This window comes from Centropristis striata, chromosome 18 (assembly GCF_030273125.1).
Source record: "Centropristis striata isolate RG_2023a ecotype Rhode Island chromosome 18, C.striata_1.0, whole genome shotgun sequence".
NCBI lineage: Eukaryota > Metazoa > Chordata > Actinopteri > Perciformes > Serranidae > Centropristis > Centropristis striata.
Window position 1 is genome coordinate 18,277,551 of NC_081534.1, and position 25,072 is coordinate 18,302,622.

At 35.9% G+C, this 25,072-nt stretch overlaps 1 protein-coding gene across 2 annotated transcripts; it reads right to left on the reverse strand.

The window, feature by feature from the left end:
- Window positions 1-1,403: 1,403 nt before the first annotated feature.
- On the reverse strand, window positions 1,404-24,881 carry cd164 (CD164 molecule, sialomucin). Of its 2 annotated transcripts, XM_059355911.1 has the most exons (6): window positions 24,631-24,881; window positions 22,997-23,071; window positions 6,074-6,142; window positions 5,609-5,737; window positions 4,213-4,296; window positions 1,404-3,059 (listed from the first exon to the last, which is right to left on the reverse strand). In XM_059355911.1, the coding sequence occupies exons 1-6, from the start codon at window positions 24,698-24,700 to the stop codon at window positions 2,890-2,892; spliced, it is 597 nt and encodes a 198-aa protein (XP_059211894.1). In that variant the 5' UTR covers window positions 24,701-24,881; the 3' UTR covers window positions 1,404-2,889. The 2 variants fall into 2 exon arrangements, with proteins under 2 accessions (XP_059211894.1, XP_059211895.1); XM_059355912.1 differs by lacking the exon at window positions 5,609-5,737 and having other exon boundaries at window positions 24,631-24,880.
- Between the last annotated feature and the right edge of the window lie 191 nt (window positions 24,882-25,072).

A 25,072-nucleotide genomic window follows, 5' to 3' on the forward strand; every position in this document is an offset into this window, starting at 1 on the left:
GTGTCTTTATTTTGGAATCGAACAGAAAAGGTTTGCAATCAAAAATAGATTTGAGAGCAAAACTATTGACACTGTAACCAAAAAAAAACCAACTTTATTCCAAGTTAAATAAATCTGTGATTAAAATGCTTTATTGCGGATTTTTTTTAAGTTTTGCTTGCTTTCAATTTGGATCTGGTGAGCGAGACCTCACTGGAAGATTTTAGACACGCCTCTATTGGCCGGTCGCGATTGGAGTGACAGCTTGGCAACATCCACTGTAAACGAAAGAGTGAGTCTAAGGGCCTGTTCCATAAAGTTACCTAACCAGATAAAAGACTTAGGTTAGTCTGACTCATTTTCAGTTGATTTGGATCCATAAAGTAAATTCAACTGGTTTCCCAGCACAAGTCACAGTGATACTAACGCATTAAGCCACAGAAACTGAGCTTGAGCTCTACTGAATTAGCTTTATGGAAACAAATCAATTGAAAATGAGTCAGAATAACAGAAAAAAAGCCTGAGTTATTTGGTAAACTTGTTTTATGAACCACTGAAGTGGATGGAGAGGACGGAGCAGGAGTGATGTGGCCAAGCCGGCCAATAGAGACGAGTCACGTCTTTCAGCGTAGGTCCCGCCCACAAGATCAAAACTCAACAACAGACAAAACTTTTGGATTCAAAAGCAAAATTTCTAGATTTACAAACAGGTTTTCGATTCCGCAATAATACATTTCAATCATACAGTCATGGAAAAAATTATTAGACAATTGTTTTCTTCAATTTCTTGTTCATTTTAATGACTAAAGGTACATTTGTTTGGACACATAATGATAACAACAAAAATAGCTGATAGGAGTTTAATTTAAGAGCTGATCTCGAGACATTTTCCATGGTTTTTTTCATAATAACTAAAATCATTATGTACCAGGCATTAAAATGAACAAGGAACAAGGGTGGTCTAATTATTTTTTCCATGACTGTAGATTCATTGTACTTGAAATACGACACTCTTTGATTGTCGTGCCGTTAGTTTTGCTCTCATCTATTCTGTTTGATTGCATAATAATAATAATAATAGACACACAGGTGACCCCATAGCCGCTTAGTTGTTGCACTTCATTCACAATCATCTCATTTACACGGCAAAGTCAGAAATCAGAGGTGCAATGCTCATTTCACCAAACCAGCACTCAAACAGTCCAACATTTTTACCTCAACGCACGCTCTACAATACTCAAGTTTTTAAATTAAGCCCGATATTTTTGCCTTTTTCTTTAAAGTTGCATTCCCTGATTTTAAAGCACCTAACAGCGCTCCACAATTTCCTCTCAGCTCACTCATTCATGCATTGAGATTGAATAACTTGAAGCATAAAAAGTGAGGTGGGAGGAAATCTGGGAGCGGTATTGGGCACTACAAAAAGGGACCTTTAAATTTTTCATTCATACAAAGTCACAGGTGAGAAGACCATAGGTTTCATGTAATGAATACAGTCCTCTACTTATAGGGAAAAACTTCAATCTTTACTGATCGAGGCCCTCGAGGGACAGCTATCTTCTTCACAATAAAAGGCTCTTCAGTCCAGCTGGGATACGACGGTTCTCACTAATATCAGCACAGCGATACCGTTCCTCTCTCACAAACAAACTAATGATAACACTTGGGCCTCAACCAGGAAGAAAAAGACTCATCCTTTTTCTCTCTTTAAGTCATACTGGACATTAAAGGCACTTCACTGCTATCACTGTCCACATCAAGAAGGTGCATGGCATTTACTTTATCTCTCCCATTCCCTATATTATACATTATTTAAACAAAGGAATTATTAATATTCTACAATCTTTCATTTTGACCCACCTTTATTTTTTTAGGGCCAGCTCGACGTTAGCAGCCCGAGTGGGTTAAGTTTTGATGTTGGTAAAGATCAGAAATGGGAGATTAAAGGATGGGAAATGAAACGGGATTTATTGCATTAAGCTGCTCTACTGGCAGTTGGTTTTTTAAACGCTTTTTTACAACAATTGGTTGAAAGATTTCCCGAGGGAGTCCAACAGCACTGCCAAGGGAGTCACCCAAAATAAGCCTATTAACCAGAGGGATCGCTATTTTTATTTTTTATTTTTTTTAAGCCTGACATAAGATGATTGGGTGTTGCTTTTATTCCCCACCACTTTTACATCATCTATGAACACATATACATGATACAGCTGCATGGGGGAAAAGGGCACCTGCCCACGATTCAACAGGAAAAAAGCAACACTGAATCATCATCGTCACGTTTTTTAAGAATAGCTGTGAACTCAAACAGTGTTTCCAAAATAAGAAGAAATCATGTAATGCTTCCAGTTTGCAGCAGAGCTACACCCAAGAATCAGCCGGAAAACTACTTTGTGTAGATGACTAATTCTCCAAGTCTCATGTGGTGGATTTAATTGAGGAAGCCACGAGGAGAGGGGCTGTAAATAACACGAACGCCGTCAATTTGCTGGAAAAATGGTTTTCACAGGATGACTAACAGCATTATGGAGGTGGGAGCAGCTAGCAGATGATGTAATCCTCAAGGCTTCAATGCTGTATCACTGGAGATCAGTTTTGTTGTACTGGTTGAATTATACAGGGCCTGTGTGTGTGTGTGTGTGTGTGTGTGTGTGTGTGTGTGTGTGTGTGTGTGTGTGTGTGTGTGTGTGTGTGTGTGTGTGCCTTAACACTGACTACAACAGCAAGGCTAATGGCTAATGAAGGTCTTAACCACAAGTGACACAAACATCAAAGATCTAGAAAACCTGCTTGAAAACACTGTTTGAGTCCGGCGCGATGAGTGCGTGCCAAGTGGGGGGAGTCCTCTCTGGAGGGTTCTAGTTGGTGGATACAAGTCGAGGTGATGTGGATCTAAAAAGTGCGGCTGCTTCAAAGGGTGTGGTAGTTGCGGTCCTTGGACTTGCAGAACTTGTAGAGGAAGAAGATCACAGCCTGCAGGCCCAGAACCAGAACTATTCCTCCGATGAAGCTCGCAGCGTCGAAGGTGTTCTTGTGCGGGGCGGCAGTGGGGACGACGGGCTTGGGAGTGACGGTTCCAGCTGTGATGAAAGACAGAGAAGAGGAAAATGGAAATATCAATCAATCAATCAATCAATCAATCAATCAATCAATCAATCAATCTTTATTTGTATAGCACTTTTCATACAAGAGAAATGTAACACAAAGTGCTTCACATAAAAAAGGACTTATATTATTATAAACAAAGCACAAACTGAGGAAGCTCCATCTCAGCGTCCAGCAGTGAGAAAACACTGGAGGCAGGTTAGAAATGAATTAGATAAAATAAATAAAAATAAAGTCAGGTAAGATAAAATAAAATAAAATAAAAAACAAAACAAGAAAATAATAACAACAATAAAAGTTAAAAAAAAAGCTAGATAAAAAGATGAAAATAATAAATAAATAATTAAAAAGTAAACCATGATAATATATATATATATATATATATATATATATATATATATATGTATGAGATGTAGCAAATTAATAAAAAAAAATAAAGTAAGGTAAGATAAAAAAAAGTAAATAATAATAGTAGTAATAAAAAGTAAAAGAGCTAGATACAAAAAAGATGAAAATAATAAATAAATAATTAATAAGTAGAGCATGATAATACATATATATGTACACGTGTATATATATACATATATATATACACGTATATATACACACACATATATATATACACACATATATATATATATACACACACACATATATATATACACATACACATATATATACACATATATAATAGCAAATAAATAAAAGAGAAGATGTTGCAACACTAAGATACATGAGCAGAAAAATATTTTTAAATGGTTCAAGTAAAAGCCAAATTAAAAAGATAAGTCTTAAGTTTGCTCTTAAAAATCTGAAGCGTCTCTGATGGCCTCAGGTCTTCAGGGAGGCTGTTCCACAAACATGGACCACAGTGAGAAAACGACGCCTCACCGTGGGTTTTCATTCTAACTTTTGGTTTTATTAAAAGGCCGCTCCCAGAAGACCTGAGGGTCCTCGAGGGTTCCCAGGATAAAAGTAAATCAGATAAATAGGCTGGACTAAGAGCAATAAGAGATTTATAGACCAGTAAAATAATCTCAAAATCGATTTTGAAATGCACAGGTTATTGTGGTTATGTTATTCTTGTTTATGAACATTACATGAGAGATTTTAAAATGTCAAACTTACTTGAAGTATTGGTTGGAGCCACAGTGGTGGGGATGTCAGTGTGGTTGCTGGGAGCGATGGTGGGAGTGGTTACATTTCCTGTAGCTGGGTCACGGCAAAGAACATAACCATTAGCATTTACACCGCTGAGCCATCTGACTCAGTGAAAGTTTTAATCCTTCAATATTTCAGTCCTGGTTGATTTGCAGACACCTGTGGTTTCTCATGTTATCAGTGAGTGCGGTTTACTAAAGCAAACACTCCTGGAGCATTAATAGAGTGTGTGTGGTTTGTAGTGTCAAAGGAAACATGTTGTTTTAATGAAGAGATCAGTCAATAATCACTTTATCCACAATCAGATTTAATCTACACAGGTGAGTTTCTTCACACAAAAGCAGGGCACACGAAGGCCACATCCACACTGATAGGTTTTCATTTTAAAAAGATGATTTCAAAAGGATAATGATCTCCGTTTTTGCACAGTTTTGGAAATAATCCCTGTCCATACTAACACGCCTGAAAACGCATATCACAGAACATGCACTTGCACTGGGTATGTGAATGCTGCTGTGAACACAATGCGGGGCTATAATAGGGCTACAGAATTTGGATAAATATGTAATAGAGGTGCAAAAAGATTTAATCCCAATACTTGAGTCATGATACGTTATTGCAATTTTAAGCATTTTGCGATACGGCGAGTATTGTGATACAATATATTGCAATTTCCAAAAAATTGAATTCAATCAAGAATTGAAAGTAAGAGAAAATTCTCAGTCTTTTCATCTCACTTCAGTCTTTTAATTTCTCCACAATGAGAGTCAAACCCACAGACTGACCAACAAAGTATTCAGTCAAACTGAACTGAACTGATATGAAACATGTATGGACGACAACAATTGCAGCATTTTATCAAACTTTCTAGTTTCTAGTCTTCTAGTTTCGTATGATACCAGTATCTCCAGTATATTCATAAAAATAATAAAATAAATAACGGCGAAAATACTGACCATCCGCCAGCCATCAGAACGATATCGAAAAAATCGATACTTAGCGGCTATGAATCAATATTATATTGCCGCGCAAAATATAGCGATACTGTGCTGTATACATTTCTAGTAATAGTGATTATTTTTACAAGATTGCAATGGTTTTCTTAATAACCAAAATCATTAGCAAAAACACTTTGGAAAATGTCTAGATATCAGCTCATAAATTAAGCTCTTATCAGCTATTTCAGCAGTTGTTATCATTATATTTGTCCTAACAAATGTACCGTTAGTTGTATCAGGCATTAAAAAGAACAAGAAATTGATCATTTTTTCCATGACTGTATTTATAGGACCACTTCAAACCTTATATCCTGGACAACACAGACTAAAGCAGGCAGTAGAAGAGGGTTTTCAGGACTGGTTACCTGTGGTGGGCTCAGAAGTGCTGCCGTTAGTGGAGGCTGTGGTGACAACAGGTTTAGGGGGGGCTGTAGTGGGAGGGGGGGGAGTCACATGGGCAGTTGTAGGAGCAGGGGCTTGTGTGGAGACATCAGCTGGACGGGGGACCAACACCAAGACAGGGTGAAAGGGGGCAAAGCAAGAGACACCAGCAAAACAACAATGACCAGAAAGTTTACTCCCTTATCATTTTCTGTTGGGCAGGTGGAATCAATGTTTTACAACAGAGACAACAGAGACAGAGCCAAAGTGCTGACAATTAACTGACACCTCAGTTAGAGAGTAGCTAAACCCAAACAGAATCTGCAGATCAATACAATGTGCTTCTCTGTATACAAATAAGAAGTCTGTTGATTCTGTTAGGGTCTAAAAGAACATGTTAATATAAAATGTTAATGATATATGTAGAATCATTATGCTGTTTGACTTACAGTTGCAGCTAGCATCGGTGCAGGTTTCGTTGTCCCCTATAAGGGTCTCGTTGCGACAGCTCGCAGTTGCTGAAAGAGAAAAAAGCATCATAAATTATAGCAATACTTCAAGTAGCACACCTGCCCAAGCGTGAGACTTTTTGTGTTTCAAATGGTTAGGTTTTTGTTCAAATGGATGCTTTGATAGTGTTTTGTTTAGAGCCGGACAGATATATTGGGTGACAGATATTATCAGCCGATATTGGCTTATCGAAGGCGCATTGGTATCATGTGTCTGATTTGTACCATTACAGAACCTTTGTTTACACAATATATAATACTGCCGTGGTTTGATTTTTTTTTTTTTTTTTAAATAGTCGGCAATTGACTTTTTATTTAACCATTTATTATATTCCTATTTATTTTTTATTCTGAAAAATTGGTGCAAAAAGTTATATTTTCATTCCAGCTCAAAAAATGACTATATCGACCACCATATCAGTTATTAATACATTTCCCCCTCTAAAATCAGTATCGGCATCAATCTCAAAAGTCAAGAGTCAAAAGTAAATGCAGACTCTGGTTTCTTTAATTCATCAAGAATTATACGAGAAAAACTAAATTTCCCTTCAAGAGTTCAATCGAAAACAATCGAATAAAATATGAATGATCTTCTTTGGGGTGAAATATCCCTTTAAATGCCGGATTCCCACTTCATATGAATTAAGTTTCCCCAAGTGAAAGTAGATTTCTGTTGCTGTCTCGTGTTGCCAAAAATTTGTCAAAAATATCTAAGAAGATGACAACAAAAACTTAGCCATGTAACAGGTGTCAGGTTTGTTGATTGGAAGCCCAAGAATAAACACAACTGGAGAAAAAAGACTGGTCTCAAAGCAGGCTTTAAGTTTAGGTCACAGGTAAAGTTATGCAGCGCTGGATTCAGATTGACATCGCTCTCGCAGGGTTCTGTAATTATTCAAATTTTCAGTCTTCTTGGGCTGAGCCTGACCCTTACAGAAAATGGATGTACATGCACCCTAGGGCTGGGCGATATGGACCAAAAGTCATATACCGATATATTTAGGCTGAATATCGATATATGGTATATATCCCGATTTTTTTTAACGCATTTTTTTAAATGTTCAGTCAAAGCCAAATATGACATGTCTCAAGTAGTTTTATTGAAACAGTTTATTTAAGTGAACATAAATACTGTATAACAACAGGAGTAACTATTTTTTAAAATCAAAGCTTCATAAAGTGCACATTAAAATATAAAATTATCTTTATCTTTAAAAATAGCCTATGAAATAAAATAGGCCTATCTTTTATATGAGAAAAGAATAACAAACATTAGAAGCAAAAGAACTAAATATGACAAACCCTAGTAAGGGCAGCATTTATACATAAAGAAATAATTAATTACTAATTAACTAATTCCATATCACATTTAAAAATATATTGATATATTTTTTATACCAATATATCGCCTAGCCCTAACGCAGCCGAGTTCTATTGGCCAGTTGCCTATGATGTGGACAGGTCAACAGCTGTCCAAGTCTAGTTCTAAGATTGTGATACACAATGTGTGTGTGTGTGTGTGTGTGTGTGTGTGTGTGTGTGTGTGTGTTATTCTTACAGGCGCATATCTATGAGCAACAAAGCCTAAACATGATAACTTCTGTGGGAACAAACTAAAGTGTCTCAGATATGTGTGTGGGAAAGACGAAAGCTACTGTGGAGAAAAACACATTGGCTATCTTCCCTTTTTTTAATTTTTCAAATATAACAGCCACTTATTCAGACCATGAGGGAAAAAGTGTGCCGTAGTCAGCTGACACAATCACTGAGTTGTATGCGGTGATGTCACTTAGGGCTGGGCGATATATCGATATAAAAAATATATCGATATATTTTTAAATGTGATATGGATTGAGAATATAGCAAATATCGATATTGTTCAACTTTTTTCTTTCTTCATGTATAAATGCTGCCCTTACTAGGGTTTGTCATATTTAGTTCTATTGTAATGTTCGTTATTCTTTTCTCATATAAATATATTTATTTAAGAAAAAGATTGGCCGATTTTATTTCATAGGCTATTTTGATTTAAGATATTTTTTTATTTAAATGTGCACTTTATGGAGCTTTGATTTTTTTTCTCTTGTTGTTATACAGTATTTAAATTGACTTAAACAGTTTCAATAAAACTACTTGTGACATGTCATATTTGACTTTGACTTAACATTTGCTCTCACTAAAATATATCTAAAAAATATATATATATAATATATATATATATATATTGTATATCAATATTCACCCTAAATATATCAGTATATGACTTTTGGTCCATATCGCCGAGCCCTAATGTCACTAATATGTAACTCAGCATATGACATCATCTAGCATCTTTTGGAGCTAATGCTAGCTCGAATAATAATAACCAACATCATTCTGTGTCCAAAACATATTGGTCCACAGGTTTGTTCGTAGCGCTGAATCTGATGAGCTGACTCGCACTCATTCTGTGCATACAAACAGATAAGGGACATTATATGCAGCGTGGCATTTCTCTTATCTCATCTCCGACACAGGAAGATCAGAGCATATTTTATAAAATTATACAATATTTTATGGTGATATTGTTATCGTACAGGTAACTAGTGTATGCATGTATTTTCCGTCTGAAATATAGTGGATTTTTTATTTATTTATTAATAATAACACATCCATTGGTAAATTACAAATACCGAAAAAAAATCTTAATATTTACATACATAACTTGAGTAAATTTACTTTAGTTCATTCCACTTCTGTTTAAGAGTGACAGCAATTTTTTGCTTTTTTATTTTCAGTTTGCTGACTCATAGTTTGTTCATCTACGTGTATTCTTGTTTCATGTAAAATCAGATTACTGATTAAGCTCGAATAATAATAACCAACATCATTCTGTGTCCAAAACATATTGGTCCACAGGTTTGTTCGTAGCGCTGAATCTAATGAGCTGACTCGCACTCGTTCTGTGCATACAAACAGATAAGGGACATTATATGCAGCGTGGCATTTCTCTTATCTCATCTCCGACACAGGAAGATCAGAGCAGATGCTGACACAGGCCACATCCTGCAGTTGGAGGGTGGTTCGTCCCCTCCATCCTGCTGCCCGATCAGAACACTCGATTACTTAAAATTGTGCTGAAACCTGTTCTGTATTTAATTCTTACCACACCAGCTCTGAATCTGGCCATATTAGATCAGGACTTAAACATTATTTATTTACACCTAAAATAGTCAGCAATAATGGAAAAAAAGTAACTTAAAACCAGTGGTGGGAAAAGTATTCAGATCCCTTACTAATACCAAACTGTGAAATTACTCCACTACAAGTAAAAGTCCTGCATTCGAAACGTACTGAAGTAAAAGTACAAAAGTATCAGCATCAACATGTACTTAACGTATTAAAAGTAAAAGCACTCGTTATGCAGAACGGCCCCACTCAGATTGTTTTCTATATTTAAAATATATTATTAGATTGTTATTATTGATGCACTTGTGTAACAACGGTTTATTTTCTCAAGCCAGGGCTCATTTTAACCACTACATATACTGTTATGTGGTTTGATTTAATAAAATGTCTCATCACTTCAGATGTATCATGATTTTCGTGTTAAATCTCGACCTGAAAAGTAACTAAAGCTGTCAGCTAAATGTAGTGGAGTAAAAAGCACAATATTGGCCTCAAAATGTAGTGGAGTAAAAGAATAAAGTTACATAAAATGGAAATACAAAACTGCACTTAATTACAGTACTTGAGTAAATGTACTTAGTTACCTTCCACCACTGCTTAAAACCAGTAAAAATAATCCAAATATTAGTTATGTACAAAAGTATTACCAGCTAAATGTACTTAAAGCATCAAAAGTAGGGATGCAACAGTATGACAGGTTAACAGTGCTAATACAGTCCAAGAAAATATCAGGGTTTCAAAGTAAACAGTATTACACAATTATAATACTAGTTATTGTTATTATCATTATCAGGACGAAAACTAAATATTACTAATCTACAAATAGCATTTCAACGATGTAGTTGTTCATGTTTGTGTGTATTTTACAAACTTTGCATACTGTTAGGTAGTTAAATAGGTCTCAATGCATCAGATTTTATAAAATAATAAAATATTTTATGGTGATATTGTTATCGTACAGGTACCTAGTGTATGCATGCATTTTCTGTCTGAAATATAGTGGATTTTTTAATTATTATTATTATTATTATTATTATTAATAATAATAATAATAATAATAACAATAAAATAATAATAATACATCTATTGTTAAATTACAAATACCTAAAAATAAATCTTAATATTTACATACATAACTTGAGTAAATTTACTTTAGTTCATTCCACTTTCGTTTAAGAGTGACAGCATTTTTTGCTTTTTTATTTTCAGTTTGCTGACTGATAGTTTGTTCATCTACGTGTATTCTTGTTTCATGTAAAATCAGATTACTGATTAACCACGGCAGGAGGGGACTTTGCCCCGTCACAAAGTCTCGTCTGTCCCAAATACTTTACAAAACTTAAGATGCAGACTAAACATTAATTTAGTTATTTATTCATTTTCATAAGATATTTTCACAAATGGTTAGCCAAAGCAAGAGGAAATACTTTGAGTTGAGCAACCAACTCAGACATCTCTATGAATCTCTATGACCGTTTCCTTTATTGATAAACTTCAGCGTGCGTCACAAGGAGCCATGAGTCATGATGACGGACAGCACCTTGTGACTATAGATTCTTTTCACACCCAGTTGTATGGTCTTCACTTTACTGCTGTTGTTCACACTAAACACGTCAGAAACTGTTTAGAGAATTTAATCTCTCTCGACTGTTTCAAACAGATTTTAGCCGATAAAAATACATTAGGCTGTTTGAGCTTATAAACGCCATTTTTTCACTTTGATTCACATTAGGACTGGGCGATATTGATATAAAAATTTGTCATATTTATTTCTTACAGTATTTATGTTCACTTAAATTAACGGTCTCAATAAAACTTCTTCGACTTTGACTGAACATTTGCTTTCACTTTGTGCTAAAAATATCAGAATATATATCGTATATTGATATTGAGCCAGAATATATCGGGATATGACTTTTGGTCCATATCGCCCAGCCCTAGATCCAACTAATACCCTTTTTTCAACAGTAGCATGTAGACGAGTATGTCTTTTTTCTCTTTTTGTGGCGTTATCACCCTCAGTGTCAAGAACGTGCAAGAAAACAGCAGAAAGCAGCATGGAGGCCAGTGAAAATGTAACAATAGTTATAACTTATTATTTCAAACTCAGTGCAAACTAATTTGGAACAATGTTCAAGCTCAGTTATGAGCAAAAGGCAAAAATGCCCAGAAAAAGCTAAAATAAATAAATAAATAAATTCCAATTAAAATGCATTATCTATTTTTATTTCAGAAGATTAAATTATCATTTAAGTTTTATTTTTATTATTGATTCATTAATTTTATATTTTTTATTTTACTTATGTTTTGGTATTTATTTATTTTTTCATGTTTGACAGCTCTTCATGTTCATGTGGTGTCAGTTTTGTTTAAATTGTTTTGTTCATTATGTCACTAAAAGTAGAATAATGACCCAAAAAAAAGGCATTATCATTGTTGAACACGTCTAACAAAAATCCAAGCAGCATATTTAAAAAAAAAGAAAAAAGAAAAGAAAAAATATATAAATAAAGGAATAATGATAAAATAATAGACATATGTAATATATTATTTTTTTTTAAATCATTTTAAAGGGTTTAATCAGTATATAACACGAGTAAATCAATTAGTCTGATGTTTTCCAGTTTTCCTTTTTAAGATTTTTAGAAAGAAGCAAAACTGAGTGTATCCACCAAGGTGTCAGGTTCAGAGCTGAAGCTGATGAGTCATTTGTCCTGAGAACGAAGGATGACTGCAACCTTTCCAGCTAGAGACAAAAGCTAGATGTTAGTGGGGGTTTTGGTCTTCACTGGACATGGACACAGTCATGAGAATACATTATCAGTATACAAACATCCAGCACTTTGCCTTCACTTGTCTCAGTCCTCTGTGGAATGATGTTTTACAGGTTCTTAAACCAACTGTCTCAAGTGATACGGAAGTGGAAAACATGTTTCCCATAAAGCTTTAGTCATGGGTAAATATAATGATGGGGAAGCCATTAAAAGCATTTAACTGCGTCTTTGTGTTGATAAAAATCTCTCTTGAATTTGTTTATATGAGCATACAGGGGCATTACCATCCTGGAGTACAGGATCATCATAAAGGGAACTGCGTCTGCTCAGTGTGGGGCACCTGGTGCTGTAAAAACGCCCTCGAACATCTTCTTTGCTTGTAACACTATCATCCACAGCAAGCAAACCGACCAACGACTCCCACCAGATGGCCACCCATAAATTACAGATACACCAACTTTAATGGTGAGCCTGCAGCCATTGCTGAAAGCATCTTTTGACTTTCTCCAAGTAGGGTCAGAAATGACTCAGCGGCCTCCACAGCTCACACCAACTTACTCTGTATCAGGCTATGCATCTTTGTGCACTGGAGATAAGCAACTCATAATTATTAGTAACTGAGGCCGGGGTTTTGAGGGCAGGTAGCCAATGTGTTTTGCTCCACTGTAGCATTCCTCTTTACCACAGACAGACCTGAGACAGCACAGTTTGTGTTCCCACAGAAGTAAGATGTGACTACAAGCTGTAAGTTATCATGTTTAGGCTTTGTAACTCATAGATTTGCGCCTGTAAGAACAACACTCACACACATTGGGCCTCATTCATGAAACGTTAGTAGATTTGTGCGTAGATTTGCACATAAAAGCCTACGCTACTAAAAACCTACTCCGGATTCATGAACGCCGCGGGAAACTCAGATCTGATCGTAAACACGTGTGTATGATCATGAATGCCAATCCATCGTAAGGTGGCAGCGCGCTCCCGATAATCAGCAATTAGCATGAACCCCGCCCATGAATTGCTAATGACCACCATATAAGGAGGTGTGTAGAGGCATCCTGTCAACCTGTCAGTCATGGCACAAAGAAAAAAAGAACGGGAAAGAAAAAAGAATTTTTCCGAAGCGGAGATTGAAGTTATTTTGGGAGAAGTGGAGTCCAAAAAATTTTTATTTTCATCTGTTAGTAGTGGTGTGACAGGGACAGGCAAATCGAAAGCGTGGAGGGAGGTGACGGACGCAGTAAATGTGGTTTCTGTAGTGCAAAGAACTACGTCCGAGGTTAAACGTAAATGGTTTGACATTAAACTTGACGCAAAGAAACGCATTAGCGCACACAAAAAAAGTACATCTGCCACAGGAGGAGGACGCTCAGAGTCCAAATACCCCGTTGGTGCGCTCTACAACGGCCCGAGTAGCCGCGTGCGCCTCATTGTATGCTCCTGTGGTGTCTGCGGGCTGGCCAGTGGGGTCATAAGCCACGGCGTCAGTGGGTAACCCCTATCCCCTATGGATATAGAAAGGTAAGTCCATATATAACACACACATGTGATTATGCAGGCTATATTCTTACCAATGAGCCAGCCGTCTCTCACAGCTCCATCCTCCAAACGCGTGCCAACTGCGCAATTACGCAGGATGACTGCGTCATGCGTCCCACCGGGCCACCGTGCCACAACGTTTAACAACACACACTTTGCGTCACAGATCAGTTGCACATTCACGGAATGAAAGTTTTTCCGGTTAATGTAAGCAAATGCATCACCGGATGGAGCCTTGATGCGTACGTGTGTGCAGTCTATGGCACCGATAACACCTGGCATGTTTGCAACTGCGCTGAACCCCTGCATTACTTCTGTCTGCCGTTGTGCGCCGTATGGAAATTGGATATACTCTGGCATTAATTTAATGATACCTCTGAGAACTGCAGGCAGGATGCGTCAATTTACATAGATAATTCACAATTATGAGTTTAATCTGAATCTTAATCCCGCCAATTGCCAACTAATTTAACTAAATATGTTATATTTTTAATCGTTTGCCATGTTTATATCACATGTTTCAAAGGCATCTGCGTATTGTGTACATAACAGAACGCATTATGAATTAAAATTGTAATTTCCAACAGTGACGAGCATTATTTATATGCGTTCTTAAATTTACACAAGCACTACGTGTGGTCAGCAGCATGTGTAGATTTTGTTAGTAGCTACGAAAAGATCGGAGCTACTAAAATATTGATGAATGCGGAGATGCACGTAAATTTCCGTCTGCGAACGGTTTACACACAAATTCGTTCTGCTCACGTTTCATGAATGAGGCCCATTGTGTATAACAAACATCACGTAAGTTGCATAACTTTACCTGTGACCTAAGTAAAGCCTGCATTGAGACCAGTCTCTTTTTTCTCCAGTTGCATTTACTCTTGGGTAACTCCGATCAACGAACCTGGAAACCTTTACCCTACCTTACATAATTTCACAGTTTTGTTACAGGAAGAAAAGTGAGCAGGAAAAACAAGCTACTTGATATATCTTGAACTTAAAGAGTGAAACTTTTTAAAGTAGGAAACTTCTAGTCACGCTAATGGACGTAGTATTTATGTCTGTACATGAGACAACAGAACAATCCTGACGGTGTCAGCCAGGCATGGCTCCAAAAACAATTAAAAATCTAGGCAAGCAGAAGGCAGGATCTCCAGACACACACTTCTGGAGGGTCGTTAGTGATGATTGAGAGGGAAACATTTTTGCACAACCCCAATTCCCCAAAAGTTGTGAAAGTTGGGGAAAAACACCATAAATAAAGTGAAATAACCTGTAAATTCTGTGCAACCTACATTCAAATAAATACAGTACAAAGACAAGATATCTAATGCTCAAACTGGGACGTTTTTGTTTTTCTGAATCATTCTGAATGTTTCTTAATTTTAAATATTCTGTTTTCATTTATGTTTTACAGAGCGCTCCAATTTTTTTGGAACTGGGATTGTATGAGTCTATCAGGGATGCTAATGTATTTTTTTTTTACACATTTTTTTATTACGGTTATTATTATTATTATTGTTATTATTAATAATATTATTTTTATTGTATCCCTTTATTATTTTATTTCTAATATTATTATTATTATTGTTATTATTAATAATATTATTTTTATTGTATCCCTTTATTATTTTATTTCTAATATTATTATTATTATTATTTTATCCCTTTATTATTATTTTATTTTTCAATGTTCTTTCTAATGCTAAAATAAATCAATAAAAACAACTTTGAGGCAGTGCCCAAGTTTTTTCTTTTAAACGGTGCTTAAGCTGAATTACAAAGTTTTACAAAGCGCCCAAACTTTCACTGGGGTTGTATGAATCTATTAGGGATGCTAATGTGGATTTTTTTCTGACCGATAGCCGACCTTCGTTAACCGATTATTACCCATTTACGGACAACTGAGTCAAAGCCTTCCATATTTTGCATCATGTAATCAAATTAAAGGATTCTTACCACAGAAACACAACCAGTGTTTTTTTATTTTGAGACAGAAACAGAAAGTGGTGAGTCAAAAATATTTTTTTGTCATGCCTATAACATCATCTACAGACATAGATACTGAAACTGTAGTAACAGGTGTAATGTTGCTGGTACCTCGTCAATATGAAAACATCTTTTCACTGTCTATAATTGCTGAGAACTGCCAGCGGCACATGGGAAATGAGGTGACACCTTGAATCTCTGTGCTGCAATCAACACGCAGCCGAGCGACATCTGAGCTGTGTCGGCTGCTCAGTGGGGTATGTGGCTGCTCTGACCTGTTAACATGGGCACTGAAATAAAAAAAAAAAGAAGTTCCTTGGCCCGGGCCTTAGTCATAGCAAGATGTGTTTTAAGCTTGTGTCACCACTATGAGTTGTATTTACATAAAAGAAAAAAATGAATAATACATGTCTTAACGGTTTAACTTGTATCTGATATGTCAAAATTCTTACTGTTGGTAACCAGTTTAAAGTAAATTATAAACACACTGTACTGGGTTGTACATAAAATTGTACAGACAATTTAATATTTATATTAGGGTTGGGCGATATGGCCCTAAAAGATTATCATGATATTTCAGGGTGTTTTTGTGATAACGATATTCTTTACGATATTAAAAAAATACTGAAAAATATATAGAAAATATGATTTTTTTATTTTTGTCTGTATAAATAAATAAAACTAAAAATAATACTCTTGACTCTTGAGTATTAGCAAATAATAAAAAAATAACCATCTAGGGGGTTCGAGGGAATGCCCCCCCATGAGAAAATTTTATATCAATCTCGTCCACTTTGAGAGCTGAATGTGAGCAGTCACCTCACATAACATTTTTCAGTCAACAGGGCTTTCCACTAGGACATGGAGCAGCCAGACAGATTTGAAAAACAGCTGGCTAGGGGGGTCTGGGTCATCCCCAATCTGGAGAATTTTTTTCATAAAAGCCCAAATTTGTTTGCCTCTCACACATTCTAATGCCACTATTCAATCATATACACTGATCTTATCATTGCACATTGTAATGAAATATTGTAAAGGAGAATAAAGGTTCTTGCATGTTTTATTGAGGGTTATTTGTTTTGACAGTCTTCTTGTAAATTTGTGGTTGATTAACACACTGCTCTAATTTTGAAAGCTGCATGTTTTTAGTGACAGGAAGTAATAGTAGCTTTTTGTGATTAACACAACTTTAATTGTTAACTTCAGTGCGTGTATGCAAGTGTGTGAATGCGCACGCATGTCTCGGAGAAGGACGGAGAGGTGGGTAGGGTTTTGACTGACTGACGGGTGACAGACACTCTACTGAGCAGAGACTCAATGCAAAATAACTTCATATTATGAATAGTGTAGATATACTTTCAGTAGCTTGAAATGTGACGTTAGCGCAGCACATGAGACTCTGGCGGGACGCCAAAGTCTGGGTAATTAATGGAAACCCTTACGCCACTACATCAAGAAGTAGGAATGTTGCCAATATCATGCTATGCATTTTTTTTCCCATAAAAAAATGATACCGGTATAATCGTGAACAATACGATATGGCACAGATCTGGAAAAAATTAACAGACTTCTTAAATCAGCATCTCTACATGTATGGCAGCCGTTCCATTCCAGTGTATGTTGAATTCCAACACAAGTACACCTCATTCTACTTAATGAGGTACTGATTAGGTAATCACCTGAACCAAATCTTATTCAGTGAGGAATAGTATAAAAACCACTGCTGTGGCCATCACTATCCTCTTGCAATAAGACCAGCTAGATGTCGAAACAGTGCTAGTTGTACTTCAACAGTAATTGGAATTTTAAAAAAAGAACTATGGATCATGCCAGAAAAGTTGAAAAGAAGAGTTTTGAGTGACCCGCTTGAATTATTGCGCCAGGAGTGTCATAAAGTCACCACACAGCAATGTGAAGGACTAATAGAGAGTTTGCCAAGACGCATGAAAGCTGTGATTGACCAAATATTGGTTTCTGACATCTTCCTAAGTTAAAACATTACTATTGTATTGTTTAAAAAATATTATGAACATGTTTTCTTTGCATTATTCAAGGTCTGAAAACAATGCATCTTTTATTTTGACCAGTTGTCATTTTGTGCAAATGAATGCTCTAAATGACAATATATTTATTTTGAATTTGGGTGAAATGTTGTCACTAATTTATAGATTTAAACAAATATGTTAATTTTACTCAAAGACATACCTATAAATAGTAAAACCAGAGAATCTGATAATTTTGCAGTTGTCTCTTAGTTGAGTTGTGTATATTTGAAAAAAGGGGTAGTAATAAATAAGTGGTTACTACTTCCTCCACCTGTTTGAACATGAAATATTTAAGCGCCTGGAGAATCTTTTTATTGAGACTGATGTTAAATTTTCATACAGACTAGGGCTGGCCGATATGGACCAAAAGTCATATCCCGATATATTTAGGCTGAATATCGATATACGATATATATCCCAATATTTTTATCAAAAAGTGAGAGCAAATGTTCAATCAAAGTCAAAGCCAAATATGACATGTCACAAGTAGTTGTAATGAAACCTTTTATTTAAGTGAACATAAATACTGTATAACAGGAGTACCTTTTTTAAAAATCAAAACTCCATAAAGTGCACATTTAAATAAAAAATAGCTTATGAAATAAAAATATATGTAATAATAAAAATATTTATATAAGAAAAGAATAACAAACATTAAAAACACTTTTTTTGTTTTTTATTTTGTTCATTACATCATTACACTAATTTGTAAGGCCTGTTTTTGTTTTTAAACATGTTCTAAATAAAGAAATTTCATTCATTCATCCCAAGCATCTATGCTTTTTTTGTGGAAAATCTTACTCATTGTGCCTTAAATGTCCCTCTGCCTTTATAACTGCGGTTTAGTTTCATCAGAGATCAAGTCATCTCGAAAGTGTTGGCTGTGTTAAATTTCACACTCTTTTTTTTTTTTCTTTCCTTTCGCTCTCCAGCAGGTCACAGGGCTGTTATCTCGCAGGCAGCTGTGAAAGGTAGGACTGACTCTCAACCTTTCCCAAGATGGTGACATCATCATCAACACCACGAGGCACATCCACACCTCGCTGGAGCTCGAGGTGTGAGTGAAAGCCTCAGAAAACAGCCTCTTTGGTTAACGGTGCTCATGCAGCTTTGTCACTGACTGCAGCCCTGTACTTAGAGGCTGCTACGGAGCCTGCGTGTACACGTGTAAAACTTTCTGAGCGTTTAAACACTGGGCTGCAGGGAAATGTGCCTCTGACGCCAGAGGCTTGTGTACACAAATTCCCTAAAGCGAAGATAAATCTGGTAAAGACAATGTGGTAGGCGTCAGCTCGCTGCAGCAGTGTGGTTACGCTCTGCTCCAGCAAAGCCATCTCCACTGTCCACAGCTGACCTTTCCGCTTTTTGCTGAGTTCATATAAAATAGGTGATCCATTCTTGGGTTTGTAAAAGGCTTTAGCTCTAGGCTTACTTGCTTCATGTGTGTGTGTGAGCCGTCAGTGCTTGCATCCTGTATAATAGGCTGGGGTGAGTTGTTTGTTCTGGTGTGTAACCGCATTTTGAAACAAGATAAAAACAGCCAAGCCTCCCTGAAACTTTTAACAATGTGCCCTTATCTTGTTTACATTATCAGATGGAGGAAAATAACTGTAAATAAAATCTTTTGTACAATAAAAAAACACAGACGATGTAAATTAAAACTTGTGAGAATGACTACAAACGTAACACCAGAACAGATCTCGATACGTTTGTTGTCTTTGTCAGTGGGTGGTGGGTTTGTTGTTTCCTCATGTGTATGTAGTGTATTTGTAAACCTGTTCTTGTTTCACCCTTAGGAAAAAAAACAAGCTTAACTATCATGTCTTCCTTTACTCTAAGCATCTCACCTGTCCTGTTCAACCACATTATGAATCTGTTAGTAATGTGTTATTAGAAGGCTATTTCACATCCAAAGTAGATCAAGGGTGTGGGATCACTAAATCAGTATACACCCTTTACTGGAGAGAATCAAAACGGCTCATTGGCAAAGCTGTCAAACAAGGTCAACTCCAGAGAGACGTTAAAGACAAACCTCTGCTTGTCCTACTTATGTTACCTGTTGTAGGGGCAAAGCTCAACGGCTTTGTGTTTACAAGACCAACCAGTTAACGTTGCACAAGTCATAGAATTCTCTAGACCTGTTGAGATAATTAGACTATTGACTCATGTTGGTCCTTTCCAGAGATCGTACAGCATTGCCTGCTGTGTTTACATGCGTGTTTGTTCACATAAGAATGTGTATATATATATATATATATATATATATATATATATATATATACACACACACATATATATATATACACATATTGTTTTATCCCTTTATTATTATTATTAATATCATGATGATGATGATGATTATTATTGTCATTATTATATTATTATTATCATCATCATCATCTCTATTATTTCATCCCTTTATTATTATTATTATTATTACAATTATTATTATTATTTATTTTTATTATTATTATCCCTTTATTTTATAGTTATTTTATTTTGTAATTGCTGCTAAAATAAATCAATAAAAATATATATTTTTTAAAAGAATGTCACTATCATTTTAGCCAGCATCATTTCATAAAAACAGCAAGATTTTTTCCTTCTATTATAAGACTTGGAGGCAGTGCCTAAAGTTCTTTTAAACTGTGGTTATGCTTAATTACCAGGGGAACATGCTGCTACACATTCTGCTGTCATTTCTGGTCATAAAGTGGCAAGAAAAAAAATTATGGCAACAAAAAAGTGGCAACTTGTTGCAATCTTAACCATTGAGTCCAACTAATCCAATCCAACTGGATTATATTTTTTTATGATCTATTGAGGATCCTGATTAGTTATTACCACAGTAACAACTATTCTTCCTCCCATTCCACTCAAAAGACAAGACATTCAGAGACCGCCGTGCCAAACTTAAAGTATTTATTTGAAAAAAAGATATATTCTATTTTTTTTTTTGTTTTTTAGTTTATTTATTTGGAACATTTTAATATGTTTTCACTTTTCAACTGCAATGTTTGAATATTCTTAAGAATTAAATTCCATTCCTCTTTGAAAGGTGCATTATGATGCTATTATATTATCATTAAATCAGTGGCATAAAATGGTCCTTAAAATGACAATTAAATTGTTTGTTTCTGGGAAAAATATCTTGCACAACCAAAGTAGTTATGGTGGTAAGCCTGGTATCTTCCATTCTTTGAGCCTGAACAGAAATGTCCAACAACATCACAGTAAACTCGTCCTGAACTGCACACGAGGCAGAAATTATGAGAACAACAAGGCACATGAAACTAATCTTTCATCCTATCTGCACACTCTTTCCTCTAACCCGTGCCGTTATCCTCTCCTTCCTTCTGCTGCCCAGCGTGAGGATATTGCAGGCTTCCTGCCACACATCCCCTTCACTTCCTCTCCTGTTCATCCTCTTCACAGTCACTGGAGACCCGTCTGTGTTTCTGACCGGCTACACACACTGAACTCAGGCCAACACTTGGAGTACGGCCCCTCCAGGGCGATATGGTCAATAATCACAGCACCCAAGAGGATTTTTCTTTTGTTTCACCTGCAAGGATCGGATTGTGGCTAAAGCTCTACTGTAGCGTTTACTAGGGCTGGGCAATATGGACCAAATGTCATATCCCTGTATATTTAGGCTGAATATTGATATATACGATATATATCCTGATATTTTTATTGCAAAGTGAGAGCAAATGTTCATTCAAAGTCAAATATGACATGTCACAAGTAGTTTTATTGAAACTTTTTTTAAGTGAACATAAATACTGTATAATAACAGGAGTACCTTCTTTTTAAAAAAATCAAAGCTCCATAAAGTGCACATTTAAATAAAAAATATCTTAAATAAAAATAGCCTATGAAATAAAATAGGAATATATATATTATATAATATATATATATAATATATATTATATAATATATATATATATATTATATAATATATATATATATATATATATATATAATATATATATGAGAAAAGAATGACGAACATTACAAAAGAACTAAATATGACAAACCCTAGTAAGGGCAGCATTTATATATAAAGAAAGAAAAAAAATAGAACTATATCGATATATGGTCTAATACCATATCACATTTAAAAAATATATCAAGATATCTTTTATATCAATATATCGCCCAGCCCTAGCATTTACCTCCAACAACACTCAGCCAGAAGTGTGCCTGTATTCACAAGTGGCTATCACACATCATATCAGCTGAATGAAATTGCATGTCAAACCTGCGATTTTAAGGCAACAAGATAAAGTCGACTGATCTCTGCTTCACTCATAAAACCTGCAACCTCATTTCCTGACACTGATAACAATGTGGAAACAACCAGCTCCTCTCCTCTCCAGCTGAAAACCACAAACCGTAGGAGAGCACGTAGTGAGTGTAAAGCCGTTGGTTGACTCAGGAAACAATCTGTCATGCAGTTTTGTTATGGCAATTCCTTTTTTACTCAATTATGCATATTTTGTAAATCACAACCAGCATACTTCCAAATTAGGTTGAGGAAATACCGCTGCAGCACATTTCTCAGAGAGATTTCTCATACTCGGAGCACTCGTGTTTACAGACATTTCCATTAACATAATGAAATTACGGGAACGGCGATAAAGATGAAGGCAAGGGGAAACACAAAAGTGAGACTTAAATCAGCCTAAAAATCAAGCACTTTCAAAACCTTTATCATCACAAAAACTTGACCTTCTTTAAAAGATTTGTGACACTGTAATTTGCACACTGTGACAACAGGATCATTACATTTCAAATTTTAAAAGAGTGAGGATTTACATGAGTGATTGTGGAGATGCAACACCAGATTTAGTTGAAAATTGAAGCATTTTTCAAGGCGTATATTTGAAATCAAGCATGTTCTGAACATTGAAAGCATATTGGTTCAAATAAGGCCATTTCCAGACTTCCAAACCTCGTTAAATATCCAAAAAGCATCTAGCATTTTCAACGATGAATAGTATGGAAATAAATACTGAAATAAATACTGAAACTATGCAGAATCAGATGCCACCTGAATCTCTCACCACACAGAGCCATGTGCAAGTCATTCACCCCCAAACCAGCCTGATTCACAGCATTTGGTCGGTCTAGCCATTAAGATATAACTCAGGGCTTTGGGGATGGGGTACTGGGATGACATCATCTAAAAAGCCAGCATCCACTGCCATACATTCCCTCCATACCATAGGACTCATGTGTCCAAATCAGCTCAGCTGTCTGGACAATTTGGGACACACAAAGACCAACCTGTGCCTCTCTCTCTCTTCACAACCTTCCACACATTTAGGACAGATACTCACGTGTTGTTGTGCAGTTGACCCACTTGCAATCTCCATTAGTGACACATGAATCGCAGGAGAGAGAGGAACATCCATCTGCAAATAAATCACATTTGGGTTAGGGGTGGCGATATATCGATATAAAAGATATATTGATATATTTTTAAATATGATATGGAATTAGACCATATCGCATATATCAGTATAGTTCAAAACATTTTCTTTTATATATAAATGCTGCCCTTACTAGGGTTTGTCATTTAGTTATTTTGTAATGTTTGTTATTCTTTTCTCATATAAAGATATTTATTTCAGAAAAAAGATTGGCCGATTTTGTTTCATAGGCTATATTATTTAAGATATTTTTTTATGTAAATGTGTACTTTATGGAGCTTCGATTAAAAAAAAAAAAAAAAAAACGGTACTCCTGTTGTTATACAGTATTTATGTTCACTTAAATAAACGGTTTCAATAAAACTACTTGTGACATGTCATATTTGTCATCTTTGACTTTGATTGAACATTTGCTCTAACTTTGCGATAAAAATATCATGATATATATCGTATATCAATATTTAGCCTAAATATATCAGTATAAGACTTTTGGTTCATATCGCCCTGCCCTAATTTGGGTTATTTTTTTAACAACTTTCTGCATGGGGTTGAAAGTAAAACTGTCCAGATGTTGCTATATCATGCTGCTGATACACACACACACACACACACACACACACACATATATATATGGTGGTTTCATTTGAAATAACAATGTCTTTGCACAAAAAACCCAGCTGGGTATTACACTGTTATGCATTTTAAAATGTGACACAACAGCCAGGCAACATGTAAGTGGTTGCATAACAGGCTGATCTGGTTCCTGATCAACTGGATTTGGCAATTAGAGTTACACCAGACTGCATCATTCAGCCTTATACATCACATTATCACAGATATACTGCCTTTTATTTAAAGATTTGTTTTTATTAGCAAATAAAACTCTTACAGTATGGTTATGGTGTAAAGTAAGCATCTACAGTTTGTCACATTGGAAGTCGTATTTTACAAATGCATAACTTTACAGACACACCGTACAAGGATAGTGATTTTTTTTTAAACAAGGAAGAATAAAATGAAATCAATAATAATAATAAAGAAATAAATAAAAGACCCATCCCACTCTCCTCCCTCGTATGGCTCTCAATTCCCTTCATTTTTATACCTACACAATCTATATAAACAGTTTACACACCCATCTGTGCGCATTCATATCATAAATCTACACTCTACTCACAACGAATATCTCAATGAGAAAGTTATACAAGAGGGGGATATACTGCCTTTTAAATTTAAATTAAGCTCATTTAGCTTGCTAGCAGCAGGCTAAAGCGTTAGCTGGTTCTGGCAAGTTGACCGTGGAAATAAAGCTGACAAGTTGCCAAAAGGGTGTTTTTTATATATTTTTTGGTAAAGTAGAAAAAATGGTGAGTGACAACTGTCAAAATAAGAAGAGAGACGCGTGTTGGGTGATGTAATTAGCAAAAAAAGGAGTCAAACAGAGACATTAAAGTGAGTTTAGTGGTGATGTGTTGACGGAGCTGAGGAGGGACTCTGGCTGCAGCTAGCCGCTAGCTCACCGCTCAGAGCCGCAAACTTACCTGAGGCTGTTGCGACTGGTGCACCAATCAGAGCCACAGCTACAGTGAAAAACACCAGCTTCAGGTACATGGCTGCGGCCCACTTATTGCTCCTTATGATCCGACAGGAAAATTATACCAGCAGAGAAGCGTCGAGAATGAGACTTCGGAGATTTCACAGTTTCCTCCCCGTCTTCTTGCGTTTCTTCTGGTCGCTGCTGCTGCTGCTGCTCGCTAGCTCGCTACTTCCTACTTGACAGGTCATGTGGCACTTTTTACTGGGAGGAGGAGGGAGAAAAGCAGAGTGTGCTGCTGCTGCTACCACGTCAAAGGAGAGAAAGAGAGGAGTTTCTTTGTATTATCATTAACATAACTCGCTGAGTGGCACTAATGCTTTGCTGAAGGAGAAAAAAAATATCTGCTAAAAAGTAAACATGTAGACAGAAAACACTGAATGTTAATA

What these genes read in the sequence shown, in the direction of transcription:
- cd164 (XM_059355911.1), bottom strand. Translation starts at nt 24,700, where the DNA reads ATGTACCTGAAGCTGGTGTTTTTCACTGTAGCTGTGGCTCTGATTGGT. An exon ending in ACCAGTCGCAACAGCCTCAG is followed by an intron (nt 23,072 to 24,630) that starts GTAAGTTTGCGG and finishes ATTTATTTGCAG; the next exon opens with ATGGATGTTCCTCTCTCTCC. An exon ending in GGTCAACTGCACAACAACAC is followed by an intron (nt 6,143 to 22,996) that starts GTGAGTATCTGT and finishes TTTCTCTTTCAG; the next exon opens with CAACTGCGAGCTGTCGCAAC.